General features: G+C 42.8%; 1 protein-coding gene across 3 annotated transcripts in view; it reads left to right on the top strand.

Annotated features, from left to right (window-relative positions):
• CAP1 (cyclase associated actin cytoskeleton regulatory protein 1) overlaps positions 1–17,284 on the top strand; it is a 27,823-nt gene extending 10,539 nt beyond the window's left edge. Inside the window, exons 2-13 of one of the 3 annotated variants that reach the window (XM_049618693.1) lie at positions 4,592–4,713; positions 5,324–5,427; positions 7,083–7,160; positions 9,149–9,292; positions 9,394–9,479; positions 10,814–10,919; positions 12,086–12,263; positions 14,078–14,262; positions 14,710–14,833; positions 14,958–15,040; positions 15,365–15,508; positions 16,100–17,284. In XM_049618693.1, the coding sequence (XP_049474650.1) occupies positions 4,602–4,713; positions 5,324–5,427; positions 7,083–7,160; positions 9,149–9,292; positions 9,394–9,479; positions 10,814–10,919; positions 12,086–12,263; positions 14,078–14,262; positions 14,710–14,833; positions 14,958–15,040; positions 15,365–15,508; positions 16,100–16,183 (1,428 nt within the window). In that variant the 5' untranslated portion in view covers positions 4,592–4,601 and the 3' untranslated portion in view covers positions 16,184–17,284. Of the gene's footprint in view, positions 1–4,588; positions 4,714–5,323; positions 5,428–7,082; positions 7,161–9,148; positions 9,293–9,393; positions 9,480–10,813; positions 10,920–12,085; positions 12,264–14,077; positions 14,263–14,709; positions 14,834–14,957; positions 15,041–15,364; positions 15,509–16,099 lie in introns of those variants that run through there. The other 2 variants (XM_049618694.1, XM_049618691.1) reach the window with 2 other exon arrangements.
• Positions 17,285–17,465: the final 181 nt, after the last annotated feature.

The following is a 17,465-nucleotide window of genomic DNA, read 5'->3' as shown; positions in this document are numbered from 1 at the left end:
AAATTTGTGTTCATGGCCTAGGTTATCTGCCTCTACCCACTGGTTGTTTCATATCTGGAAAGCTTTTTAACTTGAGTTTCTTCATTCTAAAGATGGGGATCAGTATCTTCATACCAGACCCTAGAGAATTATTTTAAGTCTTACAAGCATCAGATTGAGGATGTAAAGCACTTACAACTATAGGGGACTATTTTTAATTACTGTTATATAATCTAATAAGGTTATTTTCTTATGATACTTGGTTTGAAGATCTCAATATCAGTGTGGTATGTGCTAAGAAGGTAGCATTTATTTGAAAGATGGGAGTATTTGTAAGATCCTGCAGATAGGCGAAGAGGAAAAAAAAGAAAGGTAAAACAAATCTCCCCAGATTTGTCAGAGAGAGAGAGGAGATAGCCAGACTTGTTTTGAGGGGAGAAAGGTTAAAGAACCTGTAATAACCTACTGTATTTATAGTGCTTACTACATTTATAGTACTGGAATTACAAACACAAGACATGGTCCCTCCCTAGGGTGGCTGGTTGCCTATTAACTATTAAATAAATGATTTTAAACCTGTATATTAAATGTGTGGTAGAGGTAAGTGAACAGTGTTATGACCAAATTGGAAATGTTTCTTGGAGAGGTGGTACCTTAGCTGAGTCTTAAAAGGCAGTAGGAATTCTAGAGAGGGGACAGATTAAGAAGGAAAAGCATACCAAACTGGACAGGCTTCCTGGAGAAGGTAGCACTTGAGCTGAATCTTAATAGGCAAGTAGGATTTATGAGATGGAACAACAACCAATCAGAGTGGATAGCATGAAGCCTCAGAAATGAGAGAAAGCATGATTCTTTCTGGAAAATGAAAGTAGTCCTGGGTGACTATAGTGTGTTTAGAAGGGTGTGGTAAGAGATAAAACTAGAGAAGAGTGGTGGGAGATAAAGCTGGACCAGATATGGAAATCCTTATTTGGACTTTACTCTGAATGTCCTGGGGAGTACTGAATGATATTAAATATAAGGCTATCTTAATTGCATTTGCATTTGGGAAGGATTATGATGGTAATGTGGAGAATGGATAAACAGGGTGTATTTCTGTAATTAGGGGATACTAGCAAGGAGGTTATTGCAGTAATCTAGGAAAAGTCATGAAGACCTGATTTCTGACAATCAGAATGAAGGCAAGGGCATCTATTCATGAGATAAACAAGATAGAGCCTGTGGATTTTGATAACTGACTAGACTTGGGGGAGAAAGGAAGAAGATAATTTAGTTAACTCTTATGGAATTCTTGCTATTTTTCAGGACTGGGTCCAGTACTGCTACATGTATAGTTGACCCTTGAACAACACAGGGGTCAGGGGTGCCAACCTTCACCAGTGCAGTCAAAAATCTGTGTGTAACTTTTGACTCCTCCCCCCATCCCCACCCCCGCCAGTTTAACCACTAATAGTGTACTACTGACCAAAAACCATACTATAAAATAGTTTATTAACACATATTTTGTATGTTATGTATACCATAATACTGTCTTCTTACAATAAGCTAGAGAAGAAATGTTACTAAGAAAATCATAAGGAGGGGTGCCTGGGTGGCTCAGTCAGTCCAGCTTGATTTCGGCTCAGGTCATGATCTCATGGTTGTGGGACTGAGCCCCACATCAGAGAGGAGCCTGCTTGGGATTCTCTGTCTCCACTCTGCAAGCATACACTTTCTCTCTCTCTCTCTCTAAAAAATAAATAAACATTTTTTAAAAAAATCATAAGGAGGAGAAAATACATTTACAGTATTGTACAAAATTCCTGTGTAAGTGGATCTGCGCAGATCAAACCTGTGTTCAAGGGTCAAATGTATTTCCCCTTTATTCTCACTTTAGCCCTTTGGATTTTGTACTGTTGTCTCCATTATATAAATAAGGAAGCTGAGACTCAAAGTTTGCTAACACTCATTAGTCATAGAGCCAATGAGTAGTGTTATTCAAACCCTCAATTATCTGTCTTCTCAAGAGACCATGCTTGTAACCACTATACTATACGGCCTAATAGTTCCCGGGTTACTAACTTGGTCAATCAGGTGATTGGTAGTAGTGCTGGATTGCTGAGACAGCGGGGGGTGAGGTGTGGGAAGACCATGAGTTGTTTTTGAGACATTTCAGTTTGAGATCCCTTCGGAATAGCCAGGAGGGGTGTCTAGGTGGAAGCTGGATTTCACATTATAAATTCCAGAAGAATGGCTTGAGCTGGATATGCTGCTCTGGGAGTTGTTAGTCTCTACCGTGCTTGTGATCATGCCACTCTGGAAGGAGGCTGGATGGTACTGTGATAATGGTAGTTGAAGGCTTGGGAGTGGACATGACCACCTGAAAAATACGAGTATGTGTGTCGGGGTGGAGAATGAGACGCAGTGTGTCTTTTGGTCCCTTCAATTCTGGATATTCTTTCCCGTAACATCTCATATTTCACCCCACCTCTACCCAAAACAAAAAACTAAGTACTGTTCTATGTTTGGTTCATGGTAGAATGAGATTACCTATAAATGATAGCCGTATTATCCTTTTACATTCTGTTTAAGTTAGACAGCAATGAAAGCTTACAAATACAAGCGAAATGTGGGAAAAAAGGAACTGAAATCTCATGAAGCTATATTACTAAGCTGTTAAGATGGTTAGGTGTTCACCAACCCTGGCAGCCATTAGAGACACTTGTACTATGTTTTCCATGTTAACACTGGCCTCAACCTGGAGCATCCATGATATATGAAGGAATATGACCAGTATATCAAATGTGTAGTAGAGATAAGTGTACAATGTTATGTGGTTGTATCTATTTTTTTTAACATTTTATTTTTAAGTAATCTCTACACCCAACATGGGACTCAAACTCATAACCCCGAGATCAAGAGTTGCATACTGCACTGACCGAGCCAGCCAGGTGCCCCCAGAATGGGTGGTATCTATTAATGGAAGATAGCTTGGGAGTTTATTGCGTTCCTTGCCTTTTCCTCTGGCATTTATAGAGGGTGGCAGATTATATGTGAATCTGTCCCTGGACAGTCAGTAATTTGAGAACTCAGGTGGCGGTGCATAACATGATTGCTTCTAGTCTGCTCCACTTGTGAGTGGAACAGAGACTTGGAGGCTTCTGCTGCTTCTCCAGGCCAGGGAATGAAAAGGTTTGTTTGGTTTACCTTCACATTTTTTTCTTTGATTCTTTTTTAAACAACATTCTCTGGTTGGGCCCAGAGAGACCAGAGCCAACACACTGGGAAAAATGGACAGGGATTATGTTGTCTTCCTTACTTTGTCTTGTCAGCTGCTTATCTTGTCCACAGGGAGGGCAGTATGTTAGATTGAGATAGTCTGACATGACATCTTTGGGGAAATTGTAATTGCTGTGGTCATTTTAGGCAATTTCAAGGGTGTTGGGTTCATTCGGCTTCAGTTACCTGAACTAATTAATGTTTGGAAGTGGAATCTCCAAGTCAAGGCTTTGACTGAAGCGTCACTGACTGATTTTTATATCACTTACGGTGTCAACCATTTCATGTGGATGTGTGTTGAAAACATTTAATGATTATGAACTTTCAGAATACTTGTCCCTCTGGAGTTTGGGGATGCTATATTTCAGGTTCATTAACTTCATAAATATTTATTGAACACCTTCTACCTGCCAGGTAGTGGTCTGGATGGTAGAGGATAATAGGCAACAAGCCGGAGAAGTACCTTTCTGTGGTAGAGCTTACTTTCTTTAGGATTTAGACGTTGAATGAGACTAATTTCAGATAAATTAGTACTTGTGAAAGATCTGTAAAAAGCTCTTCTGGATGTGTCTATTTTTCCCTACTGCAAATCTGGATCATACCCATCCTCTTTTGTGAAGCTTGGCTCAAGTGGCAGCTTCTCCATGCTATCCTCTCTTGATTCTTTCAGCTGATGCGCTCTTCCCCTTCCTAAAATTCTGTTATTTTCTGCAACATTCTTGTGTTATCTTCACATATTTTTTTCTATTTGTAGTTGTTAGGGTACACGTCGAATAACTACTGTGAGACTAAGTTATTGAGGGCAGAATAAATACCCTATTCATCTTGGTTTTTGGCATTCCATATGTGGGCAGCAGGATGTTGCAGGAAAAAAACACTGAATTTAAAGCCAGATGACTGGAACTAAAGTGCTGTCTTTGCTATTAACTAGCTATGTGACAGTAGGTAAGTCGTTTAACTTCACTGTAATTACATTTCCTATCTCTAAAGAGTGTGGTGATTAACCTTCCATTCCTGAATAGTTGTTGGGAGGCACAAACTGAGATAATATATTGACCATACTGTGTAAATTCTAAATTCTGGCATAAATACTTGGTGTTGTCATAGTAAATATTCAGTAAGTATTTGAATGGGGAAACATTTGCTTCCAGTGAACACCTTTTCCTGGGTAGCTCTCTTGCTTAATGAGGTCTTGATGATTTTGCAAATATGTTCATCTGTTTTTCATCTGGTTTTATTATTAAATGATTCTGTTCTTCCGAATTGGCATCTTCTTCACCCCGTGAGTATTCTGTCTTTTCTCCTTAGGTGCTATGTACTATTAACACAAGTGACATGTGATCTCCTTTAGCAGGTCGTACATTATGGCTGACATGCAAAATCTGGTAGAAAGATTGGAGAGGGCAGTGGGCCGCCTGGAGGCAGTATCCCATGCCTCTGACATGCACTGTGGCTATGGAGACAGTGCTCCAAAAGGTAAGCAATATGCAGCACAGCAGAGTACTTTGAATGAAGACTCTGTCTTGGCCTGAAATTTTTCTGTCGTAGGGTATTCTCTCCTTTGGAGCTAACTTCCCAAAATGCTTAATCTGCTAAGTTCATCGCCTGTGAACAGATAAGAGAGGAAGTGACTTGTGCAGGGAGGCCTGTGGTTATTTTAACATAAGAACTTCCTGCTTGTGTGATATTTCCTGTTCTTTCTTTAGCAAAATGACTCTAGTGTAAGTCGAGTGACAAGTGATATTAAAACTCTCTCTGTCCAAATGATTGGCAAATTAGCCATTTTGTATATGCACCAAATGAATCATAGAATGTTAGAGCTAAAAGGGAGATTGGGGTTTTTTTGTTTTTGTTTTTGTTTTTCATTTTAATTTTATAGATAAAGTCAAGCTCGGGGAGGAAAAGGAACTTAGGGTCACACAGGCAGTTAGTGGTGGTACTGGAACTAGAACCCAGGTTTCCGGACTCGTGTTCCAGTATTCTGTCTACTGTATTACCTTGCTTCTCCACTTTCATGTGGAAGTGCTTTTTAAAAATCATCTTTCTGGTGCATGACTGATCCTTTGTGGTGTGTGTCTCTGTCTAGCAGGAGCAGCTCCATATGTGCAGGCATTTGACTCACTGCTTACCGGTCCTGTGGCAGAGTACCTGAAGATCAGTAAAGAGATTGGGGGAGATGTGCAGAAACATGTAAGGATGTATTGCCCCTTTTCCCCCTCTTTTAAGGACTGGTGGTGGTCTTCAAATCCAACTCCTTCTTGGTTTAAGAGTCCCTTGGCTCCTTCCCTTTTACCTTCACTGAGGAGCTCACTCCAGGCACTGGAACAGTTCCTCAGATTTTTCCAGGCCCTCTGCTTTGATCACATTTACTGTGTGGGCTTCTTTTATGCAGGTAACTTGCTTGGTGCATAAACTATGGCTTGGTTCATCTCTAATAGTGAGAACATTCTACCATTCTGATCCCAACATGTTATATAACCAAGCCTAGGGTGGCTTATGCAAAGGAGTCATAGTCATGACTTAGCGTTTATAAAACTATGCTCGATAGTTATTAGTTATGCTAATGTGAGTTATTTTCACATTTAGCTCACAGCAGGAATGTGAAGTAGGCAGTGACAGGTGCCTCTCCACCCACCTCCCTTCATATGCTGCCACCTACATCGTCACCACCCCCACACTCACATATATATTCTGTATCTTCTTTGGGACCCAGAATCTTTCTCCTAGTCCTGAATGGTCCTCTATAAGCAATAACCATGTTTAGGATCTTCCTGACCCTTCAGCAAGACTGGTTGCTTGATCTTTGGAAGGTCTATTTTGAGCCTCTCCTGTGCCATCTGTTGGCAGTGGTGTTAGCTCTAGTGAGTGGGACTGGGACTTAGATACAAGAGTGGGGGCTTGCATTTTTTACTTTATGCAGTTTGTCACATTTAAAAGATTTAAAAACATGTATCACGTACACGTTCTAAAAATGCAAATCTAGAAAAAACAGGTTACCTTATTTGAAATTTTCTATTTAGATAGTGCCTGTAGACTTATGTTTCTTAAACTCCTTTGATGGGGCACCTGGGTGGCGCAGTCGGTTAAGCGTCCGACTTCAGCCAGGTCACGATCTCGCGGTCCGTGAGTTCGAGCCCCGCGTCGGGCTCTGGGCTGACGGCTCGGAGCCTGGAGCCTGTTTCCGATTCTGTGTCTCCCTCTCTCTCTGCCCCTCCCCCGTTCATGCTCTGTCTCTCTCTGTCCCAAAAATAAAATAAACGTTGGAAAAAAAAAAAAAAAAAAAAAAAAACTCCTTTGACCATGACGGTCAGGAAGAAAAAATGTATTTGTGACTGAGTCAGAAGCTTCACAAAGCAGTCTTACCTACTTGCGTGGCACTCTTTTTTTTTTTTTTTTAAATCTGTGAATGGGTCATGACCCAACCTTTGAGAAATAGCTATAACCTAAAGGAGTAAATACCTTGGGAATTTGGGCATCAATTTGGCCTTTGCCTTGACTTCCACCTCTAGTTTTTGAGAAAAGAGCCTTTTTGGTGATGCGAGACAAGAGGGATTTTTCAGTGCCCTTCATATCACACTGCGTGTACAGTTGCTAACTTGATTTCATCTAAAGCTGACCCTAATTGCCTTCATTTCCCGGATATGTATCCCTGATTAGTTGCCACGGGAACGGTGGTACCTGTAATCCTTCTGCCACTCCCTGGGAGTGGAGTACCTGAGGAAAGCAACAGGAAGTTCCCGGGTTGCTACCAGACCACATGGAAGTGGAGGTTTCGGGTTCTTCTTATCAGGACCCTCTCCAGTTGTAATGTGGCGAGAATAACTGATTCTTCTCCTTTCCGGCAGGCGGAGATGGTTCACACGGGCCTGAAGTTGGAGCGAGCTCTCTTGGTTACAGCCTCTCAGTGTCAGCAGCCAGCAGGCGTAAGTTCACTGCTACTTGGTTTCCTTGTGGCTTGATGCTCAGGATGGGTTGAGAGGTTTCTGCCAAGTACGGCGACATGCTAAAAAGACCCTCAGCCTCGTGTGCGTTCACACCAAGTCCCAGAAGTAGTCAGACTTAAAGTGTCATATGAGAATGTGCCATTCAGTATTTATTGGACTCTACTGGTTTTTTTTCCCCCATCCTTTTTATTTGGGACTGTAGTTACTCCTGGACTTCGCTGCTTCTCTCAATAGACAGCCTTTTTTAACCTCTTGGCTGAGGCCAAATTCATCATATTGTCCCGTAAGGCCTTGGGTCAGAGAGTAGTTCTCTTGCTTCACTGTGACTGGGCTTTAGTAATGCTGCTGTGGAGACCCTAAAACTCCTAAAGTACTGCTTCTTCCCTCATCTTTCCGTGGTGGAGATCTCCCTTGAAGTGTACTCCTACCTCAAAATTTTATGCTACCAAGGTGTGAGAATCAATTAGAGGAAATAGATTTTTCTCACAACCAAAGATTTTAGTTTTGTTCTCTTTGTTTTTTAAATGTTTATATATTTTTGAGAGAAAGAGAAAGAGTGAGTGAGCGTGCGCGCGCTCCAGGGGGCATGGGTGCAGAGAGAGAGAGAGAATCCCAAGCAGGCTCCAAACTGTCAGTGCAGAGCCTGACATGGGGCTCAGTCTCACGAACCATGAGATCATGACCCGAGCCGAAACCAAGAGTCGGATGCTTAACTGACCGAGCCACCCAGGTGTCCCTATTTCTTCTTTAGGCATTTGGCTTTTCATGGCAGAGAGGTAACGAAGCAGGTCTTCCTGCGACTCTTGTGTTTAAAACCCCTGGACCCTCAGCATGCCTAAATAATATAAAAATAGTTTAAGATAATGTTAAATATATTAGACTTTAATTCTTAATCTGTCTTGAATGGTTAAGGCATTTTTTCGAAACCTTTTCTCCAAACCCGCACTTTCCACAACAAATCAGGCAGCTGAGATACAATTATATTTCCTTTGTTCTAGACTAGGGATTGATAAACTACAGCCTGCAGGCCAAATCTAGCCTGCCATCTAGTTTGTAAGTGAAAGATTTTTGGAACACAGCCATGCCCATTCTTTCAAGTATTGTCTGTTGCTGCTTTATGCACTATAATGGCAGAGTTGAGAAACTGTAGCAGAGACCATATGTCCTGCAAAGACTGAAATAGTCACTGTGTGGCTCTGTAGAGAAAGTTTGCGGACTCCTGTGTTAGACTGTTTTCATGCTGTGATCTGAGAATTGCAATGTTCAGGAAACTGAGCTTTGGAGAAAGGGTAAAACATGGAAACACAAGATTCATCCATTTTGCTAAGCTGCCAGCTCAAATGCCAAGCCCTCTATTTGCATTTGTTTCATCAGATCTCTGCTCAGCAGCTGCTATATAGCTAGCAATGTGTGAGGGTTATAAAGATTATAAAAGAAGGCTGAGACAAAGCCCTGGTATTTGAAAAGTTAATGAGAAATTTTGAAAAACATACTCACGTGGATCCACTAATAGTTTGTGTTGGTGCATGGTAAGGTGCCAGAATTGGTTATGCTGACAATTAATGCTGTAGGAGGCCAGTGTGGCTGGAGTTGAAGGGCTGTTCCTCATGAAGTATAAGGAATATTTGGATGAAAAGAAAAAGAAGAGACCATCGTGAGTAAAGGCTCAGAAATGAGATAGTATCTCCTACTAGTGGGGCAGAAAAGAGACCAGTGGCTGAAATGGTAGAATTTTGTGGTATAGATGAGGTAAGGGTCCTGATCATGAAGAGCCACCAGATCTAGCCTGAGGAGGGTGAGGTGAGGAGCAGTGTTGTAGCCATATGAATCTGTGCAGGATGAGTACAAAGTTTATTTGGGTGTTCATTATACAGCCCATGAATTCTTGCCTGCAAGGTCCAAGTTGACAAACGCCTAAAGCTTTTGTGGAAAGACTAACCCGAATCTTCCCCTGCATCTCTTCCTAGAATAAACTTTCGGATTTGTTGGCACCCATCTCCGAGCAGATCCAAGAAGTGGTAACCTTCCGGGAGAAGAACCGAGGCAGCAAGTTGTTCAACCACCTGTCAGCTGTCAGCGAAAGTATCCAGGCCCTGGGTTGGGTGGCTGTGGTGAGCAGCGCAGCTTCCTTGGGAGGGAAGGGATGGAATGAAAGAGGTAAGGGGACATGGCTGGAGAGGCTCTGAGTCACTGACCGCTGCTGTTTCTCTAGGCTCCCAAGCCTGGTCCCTATGTGAAAGAAATGAATGACGCTGCCATGTTTTATACAAACCGAGTCCTCAAGGAATACAAAGATGTGTAAGTCCAGCCTTTTCTTAAGGGGTACAGGACACGTCAGCTGATTACTTGCCGGAGTAGCATTTGGGGGTTAAGGCTGTTGTGTTGGTTCTCCATCCCAGGGCTGCTTTCTCAGAAGTTTTATAGATACTGGCTTATAGAGGCTGCATCTGCAAGCAGGAAGTGTTTCTCCTTTCACTTCTGCTTTTTCTCCAAAGGGTTTGTAGAGCCCCTTTTAGTCTTCTCATCCTTACCCTTCCAGGTTTAGGAAGTTTTGCTGGAGATAAAATGGACAAATGCCCTTTAATTTGCCTGTTTAGACAAGGTAGATTTTGTTCCTTTGTTGAGAATTTCTAATTGGCTTAGGGACAAAAGGTTCGGTAAGATTTACTCGGAAATCACCCTGACTATTCACGTAGTCGGGTAAAGTGAGAAGGCAGCTGTCTGGTGAAGCACGTGTATCATGTAAGAGGAGGGGAGTCTCTGTATGTCTAACCACGTATGTTCACCAGTCCTAACTGACTTCTCCATTGCTGGTTTTGAGCTGGAGTGACTGCAGGCAGCTATCACTCAGCTGCATAATTACCCAAACCCTTCCTTTCTTCTGTCAGTCATCAGTCAACCAATATTTGTTGAGTAACTACTGTGAAGGAATAGCTTCGTGTGTGTGAAATAGGTCTCAGAACACCAGGCACTTCCTTGATCCCTCCTTCCAGCAACCTGGAGTTAAGCATCGCAGTGTTTTGACTTAACCTGCCTTTAAACTCCACACTTCACAGTTGAGCAAATTAGGTCTTGTGATAAATAGGCATAAAGTCTTCTAATATATAAGAAGAACCATAATTCAGTGCTCTTTCTATAATCTAATGCTGATTATTTCCTCCAGGGAAGTTTTAAATTTTTGGTGGGAGGGGCATACTTTGACATAAGGCACTGTGGTATAAGGCAGTTGAGTTTCTTGAAGTCCTAGAGTTCCACAGTGATGTGCAAGGGACCTTCTATCATATAGCTTCATGCACAGAATGCCTGCTTTTATTAGTTTTGTATATTAGGTTCTCCCTAAGGTATACTTTGAAAAATATGGTTTTGTTATACTTAAAAAAGTTTGAAGAATACTGCTATAAGAGATAGAAAGAGATATAATCTGGAGTCCCTATCCTAATGGACTTTAGTCTAATTAGGGTAATAGCATAGGTTAAAAAAAAAGAAAAGTAAAGCTCAGTTGTGATAGAAAAGCTGCCATTGAGCAAAACCACACCACAGGTGGGAGGATATGAGTTCACAGATAGGAGGGGTTCTGGAATCACTATGGTAATGTGCCCTGACTGTGGTGAGTTTCTCTTTAATTCTCCTAGTGATAAGAAGCACGTGGACTGGGTCAAAGCTTACTTGAGTATATGGACAGAGCTACAGGCTTACATTAAGGAGTTCCATACCACTGGACTGGCCTGGAGCAAAACGGTTAGTGAGCCTTTCTTCCCTCCCTCTATCCCTCCAGGACAGGGGTCCACAAGTTTCTTAGACTTTGGTGCTACCAAGGTCCAAGAAGGAATGCTAGTCTTTACAGTGGAGAGTAGAAAGAAAAGGGGAGAAAAAAGAAAAGTGTGAAGAAAGCAAGGGTCAGAGAAGAATATCCAATTCTATTCAGTTTCAGTACACATGGGTCAGAGATAGTGATTGGGCTGGAGGGGAGCCAGAAGAACGAGTTACATTATCGCAACCCTCCAGACGCTTAAAAACAGAGACAGAAAACCCCTAAATACAAGTCAACAAGTAAAATACTGTGATAAAGATATAGACGACAGAGTAAGAGGGAGTGTGAGTCTCACTGGAAGAGATTGTACTTTCAACAGGTGTTCTCTGATCTGGGACATTGCAAATAGAGAACAGTGAGAAGTGGGAGAAATGGGAATACTGGCAAACGGCATAGCTTAAACAGAGTACATGTAGAGTAAATGTACAGATTGGTCATCTCTGGCTTCAGTTGAAGGAGAGAGTCCAATTTTTAGGATAAAAGGCTGGAAAGGAAGGTTGATTGTGACTTTTGAGCAAGAGAGTAATAACGATCAGACTTGTCCTTGAGAGAGTCTCAGTATATAGGTTAGGGGTAAGGGCTCCTGCTCCGACCATGGAGGTGCTGATGGTGCTAGGAGCTGGTACAGAAGAATTTGCAGAAGCTATAAAAGGTAATAGGTTTGATGAGCTTGAGGGCGTTAGACTCAAGAAGATTGAAGAGTCAAGCTTGGATGGCAATGTCTTTTACTGAAATAGAAACAAGGGGGTGATTGTACAGGTAGAGGAGCAGGCAGGAGATGATGACATCAGCCTTGGACTTGTTGAGGCTGAGGTACTGGTGACACACGAAGTTGATTTGCAAAACTGTGGGTTAGAGCTGGAATCGGGTAGAGGGCAAAGGAATGATGTGAAAGTTGAAAAATGGAGCTGAATTGGATCTTTGGGAAAGGGTAAGAGGGAATAAAACCCCTTTGGGTGTGGATAGGGAGCATGAATCCTAGCGTCAAGGGCTACAGTGGGTACCCCATGTCCTAGAACATGTGTAGGACCCTACTGGGAATGGTACAGAAGGGAAGAGATCATGGCTGTGTTACCTGCCCTTATTGTTCCAGGGGCCTGTGGCAAAAGAACTGAGTGGATTGCCATCTGGACCTTCTGCTGGATCGGGTCCTCCTCCTCCCCCACCAGGCCCACCTCCCCCACCAGTCCCCACCAGTTCTGGCTCAGATGAGTCTGCTTCCCGCTCAGCACTGTTTGCGCAGATTAATCAGGGGGAGAGCATCACACATGGTAAGTGAATATTTTGGCAAGAAGAGTTGGTACAATAAGTTGTTTGGGCTTGATCTAATCAACTAGAGACCTGACGGTCTGCAAAAACAGAACCCTGGTTTGTGTATGGGAGAATTCATTTGGGTGTCACTATCCTTCAAGTTGCCCAAAGGGACATAAAGCTGGCTTAAATGGAAATTGAAAGTGGGTGATTATAGTTGGGGGAAGCCTTCTGCCCCATAAGCAGATGACTTAATATTAAGTGGCATATATAGAGTACCCTAGTGTGCCGAGGCATGGTACTGGCAGTTCACCCTAGAGCCTTTTCTGTGTTACCACATGCTTTCTTTGGGAAGTCATCCTGGGGGTGGAGAGGGGGGCATATATTAGTCATGGAAATTTGCATAAGAATTACCAATATTGGGGGGTGCCTGGGTGGCTCGGTTGGTTAAGCATCCAACTTTGACTCAGGTCATGATATCACAGTTCATGAGTTTGAGCCCCGCATTGGGCTCTGTGTTTGACAGTGCGGAGCCTGCTTCGGATCCTCTGTCTCCCTCTCTCTCTGCCCCTCCCCAGCTCTTACACTTTCTCTCTCTCAAAAATAAACATTTAAAAAAAATAAATATAATTACCAATGTCAGGATAGAGAAAGTTGACACCCTTATATATAGAAGGTGGAAGTCTAAATTATACAGCCCTCTTCTAGGAATCTACCCGTAAAAATATCTAAAACAAAGACCAACTACTATATATTATTTGCAGTAGCTAAAAATGGTATAACAACCTAAATATCCAACAGTAAGAGAAATGGTTAACTGTGGTATATCCTCTTAATGGAATACTAAGCAGCCATTAATTAATGCCTTTCTTTACAGGGAACCATGCAGTGTTTAAGAAAAAATCTAGTACTTGTACTACAGCCACAGGGAGTGGTGGAGCTGAAAGGGCCAGTCAGTATTCGTTAAATAAATTGGGCCATATTTAAGAGGAAGACATTTATCCGCCTACAGTGGGAAAGTGATTGTGGAATCTGCTCCTTAAAAAAAAAATTTTTTTTTTTCTTTTTTTTAGAAACTAGGTTTAGGGGCGCCTGAGTGACTCAGTTGGTTACGTGTCCAACTCTTGATTTTGGCTCAGGTCATGATCTCATGGTTCTTGGGACTGAGTCCCATGTTGGGCTCTGTGCTGAAAGCGCAGAGCCTGCCTGGGATTCTCTCTCCCTTTCTGTCTGCCCCTCCCCCCCAATAAATAAACAAACATTTAAAAAAAACTGTAGGTTAACATGAGAAAGTTTTTTTAAGTGTTAACTCGTTAAACCAAACTTGTTAACAGTGTACATGGTTATAACCAAATAAAAAACGTTTATCAGTAGGAAAACTGGTGGAAGGAGATTTCAAATGCAAACACTGAGTAGGAGGTGCGGTAGGTTAGCTGTGGGTGAGGTTTCTTTCCTTTTACCAAATTTGCTTTACTATCACATATTTTTTCTTCTTTTGCTTTAAAAACTGTACATATTTTGTGAATATATATTTGGTGTATGTCTTTCTAGATCTTTTTCTGTGCATTCATATATCCTTTCCTCCCATATGCACATAAGTCTGTATTTTATTTTATTTTTTAATGCAACTGTATAATCGTACCTTGGGGTAGAAGGGAAATTCTAAAAGTGCTTCTCCAAAACCTTTGTTTAAGAGAACATCTCAGAGCCTTGGCTTTTGACTTTTTGTTAAGTTTTTGGTAAGGCAGTTAATTCTGAGAACAGAAGTTGGTTCCTGCCTCAGCCCAAAGCCGTGGTACGAAGGATGGGCACAAGGCAGCTGTTGTTCTTACAGCCCTGAAACATGTATCTGATGACATGAAGACTCACAAGAACCCTGCCCTGAAGGCTCAGAGTGGTCCAGTACGAAGTGGCCCCAAACCATTCTCTGCACCTAAACCAGGAGTCAGCCCGTCCCCCAAACCCACCACAAAGAAGGAGCCACCTGTACTTGAACTGGAGGGCAAGAAGTGGAGAGTGGTGAGTTAAAAATGCCAGGACTGGTTTGCTGTTAAGGTCCGACTTTGCCTCAGGTCACGATCTCGCAGTCTGTGAGTTTGAACCCCACGTTGGGCTCTGTGCTGACAGCTCAGAGCCTGGATCCTGCTTCAGATTCTGTGTCTCCTTCTCTCTCCGCCTCTTCCCTGTTTTTTTTTTTCTGTCTCTCTTTTTCTGTCTCTCCCTTGCTGTTTTTCTCTGTCTCTCAAAAGTAAATGTTAAAAAAAAAAAAAAAATATATATATATATATATATATATATATATATATATATACATATACACATATATATACATAAATGTATATGGAGCACAGCCAAATGAGTGCAGGGTCTTGGGTTAGATTACAAGAACAGAAGTTTGGGATAGCCTGTTTTGGGGGGTAGTGTGTATTAGTGATGACATTCCTAAAAGCGGTCTCTCTTTAACAGGAAAATCAGGAGAATGTTTCCAACCTGGTAATTGATGACACAGAGCTGAAACAGGTGGCTTACATATACAAGTGTGTCAATACAACATTGCAAATCAAGGGCAAAATTAACTCCATTACAGTAGGTGAGTTTTTGTCAGTCCTAGGCCCCGTCCTAGAGCCTGAGAGAGCTGGAACCATATCTACCCTGTTCCTAAAGGTTGTTAAATTTAAAGTTGTACCGTTGACCTGCTCCCTTTCTTCTCCTAGATAACTGTAAGAAACTCGGTCTGGTGTTCGATGACGTGGTGGGCATTGTGGAGATAATCAATAGTAGAGATGTCAAAGTTCAGGTAACTTGATATCTTGGCTCCTTCCTTTGGCCCCTGAGGAATTAATTGAAAGACATGGCTGACCCACAGATGTTGCTGTGGTGGGAATCTGATTCTACTGAGTCTGTAAGCTGAGCTGCTTTGGTGGCAGGAGAGGAGTTGGCTTTTACAGCGAGGCCTTTTCCAGCACCCATCCCAACCCACCTCTAGTATCCGGTGTCTGCTGTGCACTTGCGAGCCTTTCATGTAGTTGCTGAATCACGTGAAACAGTGAAAGCTTCTTCCTGAAACTTCCTGTTGTTCTCCACAGCTACTGGGACTCAGCACTTTGGGTTTTCTCTGCAGGTAATGGGTAAAGTGCCAACCATTTCCATCAACAAAACAGATGGCTGCCATGTTTACCTGAGCAAGAATTCCCTGGACTGCGAGATAGTCAGTGCCAAATCTTCTGAGATGAATGTCCTCATTCCTACAGAAGGCGGTGACTTTGTAAGTTCCTTGATCTCTTTGGTAATATGATCTCAGAACGGGGGACTGAAGATCACTCGCGCTGGAGGCTGGTTCATGGTCATTCGGTACCGAGTGGGTCCAACCTAGCAATACACACCTCGAGCAGCCATAAGTAGGAGGTAGTCACATGAAGTAGAGCTCCAGGTTGAGCAGATGCTCAGGTAGCAAAAAGGAATGGGACGGAGTCATCGCCCCCTATTGGACTGGCGCCGCGAAGTCCTGTACCTGCTCACTGTGCCTCACGGGTGTAACTGTGTAAGATTGCTGATTCAGGAACAGTAGGAAACAAACTTAAACCTCTGTCTGGCTGGCTTTGGAGCCTTTGTTCTCATTCCTACACCGCTCCTCCGGGACGGCGGTGGCAGGGTGGCAGGTAGTGGGAGATGTGGTGCTGCTGGTTACAGAGCCAGCCTGTTTACTGGCGGTTCAGTTTCACTCTCAGGACCGCCTTCTTGCTCTAATAGTTTAGTGGAAGCAAGCATTGAGAGAAAAGTGTAAGATTTAACCCCAGCTTCTTTTGGAGCTTGGACTTGGGATTTAAACCCGGTTTGTTTGTTTGTTTGTTTCCAGAATGAATTCCCAGTCCCTGAGCAGTTCAAGACCCTATGGAACGGGCAGAAGTTGGTCACCACAGTGACAGAAATTGCTGGATAAGCGAAGTGCCACTGGGTTCTTTGCCCTCTCCCTCACACCGTGGGATAAATCTGTATCAAGACGGTTCTTTTCTAGATTTCCTCTACCTTTCTGCTCTTAAACCGCTTCTCTGCTCTGAGAAGCACAGCTACCTGCCTTCACTGAAATATACCTCAGGCTGAGATTTGGGTGGGAGAGCAGGTCAGTTGATCTTCTGCAGGAAGGTGCGGCTTTTCCCTGTCAGCTCAACCACACCACCAGTCCATTCTTAAGGAACTGCACACCAGGACTGCTGTGTTTTAGCTTTCAGCCTTTGGGGGTTATTTGACCAACAGTCATTTGGGAAGAATAAAGCGGTCCCCAGGAAGCAACAGATCAGAATGTTCACACAAGTTCATCTTTTTCTAACAATGCCCACGAAGGTAGCAGAGGCTGGTGTGATTCTAGCTGGTTCTTCTAACCAAACTAACTTTTCACTGTTGACAGGCGAGGCAGGGGTCGCGCTGGACCAAAGGCTGAAGCCTGGCCATCTAGCATTCCGAGCAAAATTGATTCCTGTAGGCATTCCTTTTATTCTGCATTCCATCCTGGGTCTGCCTGAACCTGAGAGAGTAGGTTGTCCTGTATCGGCCGCTGGGCAGAGCCCTGCACCCAGGCCAGTTAAAGGAGTCTTGGACCCTTTCTCTCACTGGGATCCCTGCCCAGCACCTTCCTACAGAGACGACTTAAACAAAAACAAACAAGACAAAACAAACAAACAAGGAAACTACACCATTCCAAGGAATCTGGAATTCCTTCCTTCTTCCATGCTAGGTGCCTGCCCTCCGTCTTCACTGCCTCCTTTGCCCTGTCATGCCCAACTGCTTTTGGTTTCTGTCCAGGCACCTGAACAAAGGACTAAAATCTCCACTGCAGCCTGGTTTTAGGTCTTGTGTAAGAATCTTGCACAGCATTGCTAATGTAAATTACAGTTTTTCTCTCTAGGACACTTACCAAAATATGCAACTTTTTTTGGTGGGAAGAGAGATTGTCCTGTGACTTCTACCCATTTCCTGAGGCCTGTGGAAATAAACCTTTATGTACTTAAAGTTATACAGAAAATAGAATAAAATTAATACCAAACTTGCTTAGTATTTATTGGTGGTATTTGCTGTATAGAGATTAATACTTTTTTTGAAGTAAACTCCACCAACATGGGGCTCAAAACTCACAACCCCTAGATCAAGAGTCACATGTTCTGACTGAGCCAACCAGGTGCCCTGAGGTGTATGTAAGAATATTGAAAAGAAAGAAAAAGGACACC

This window comes from Panthera uncia, assembly GCF_023721935.1.
Source record: "Panthera uncia isolate 11264 chromosome C1 unlocalized genomic scaffold, Puncia_PCG_1.0 HiC_scaffold_4, whole genome shotgun sequence".
Taxonomy (NCBI): domain Eukaryota; kingdom Metazoa; phylum Chordata; class Mammalia; order Carnivora; family Felidae; genus Panthera; species Panthera uncia.
The sequence above is the reverse complement of the archived record's forward strand: the minus strand, read 5'-3'. Positions and strand labels throughout refer to the sequence as shown.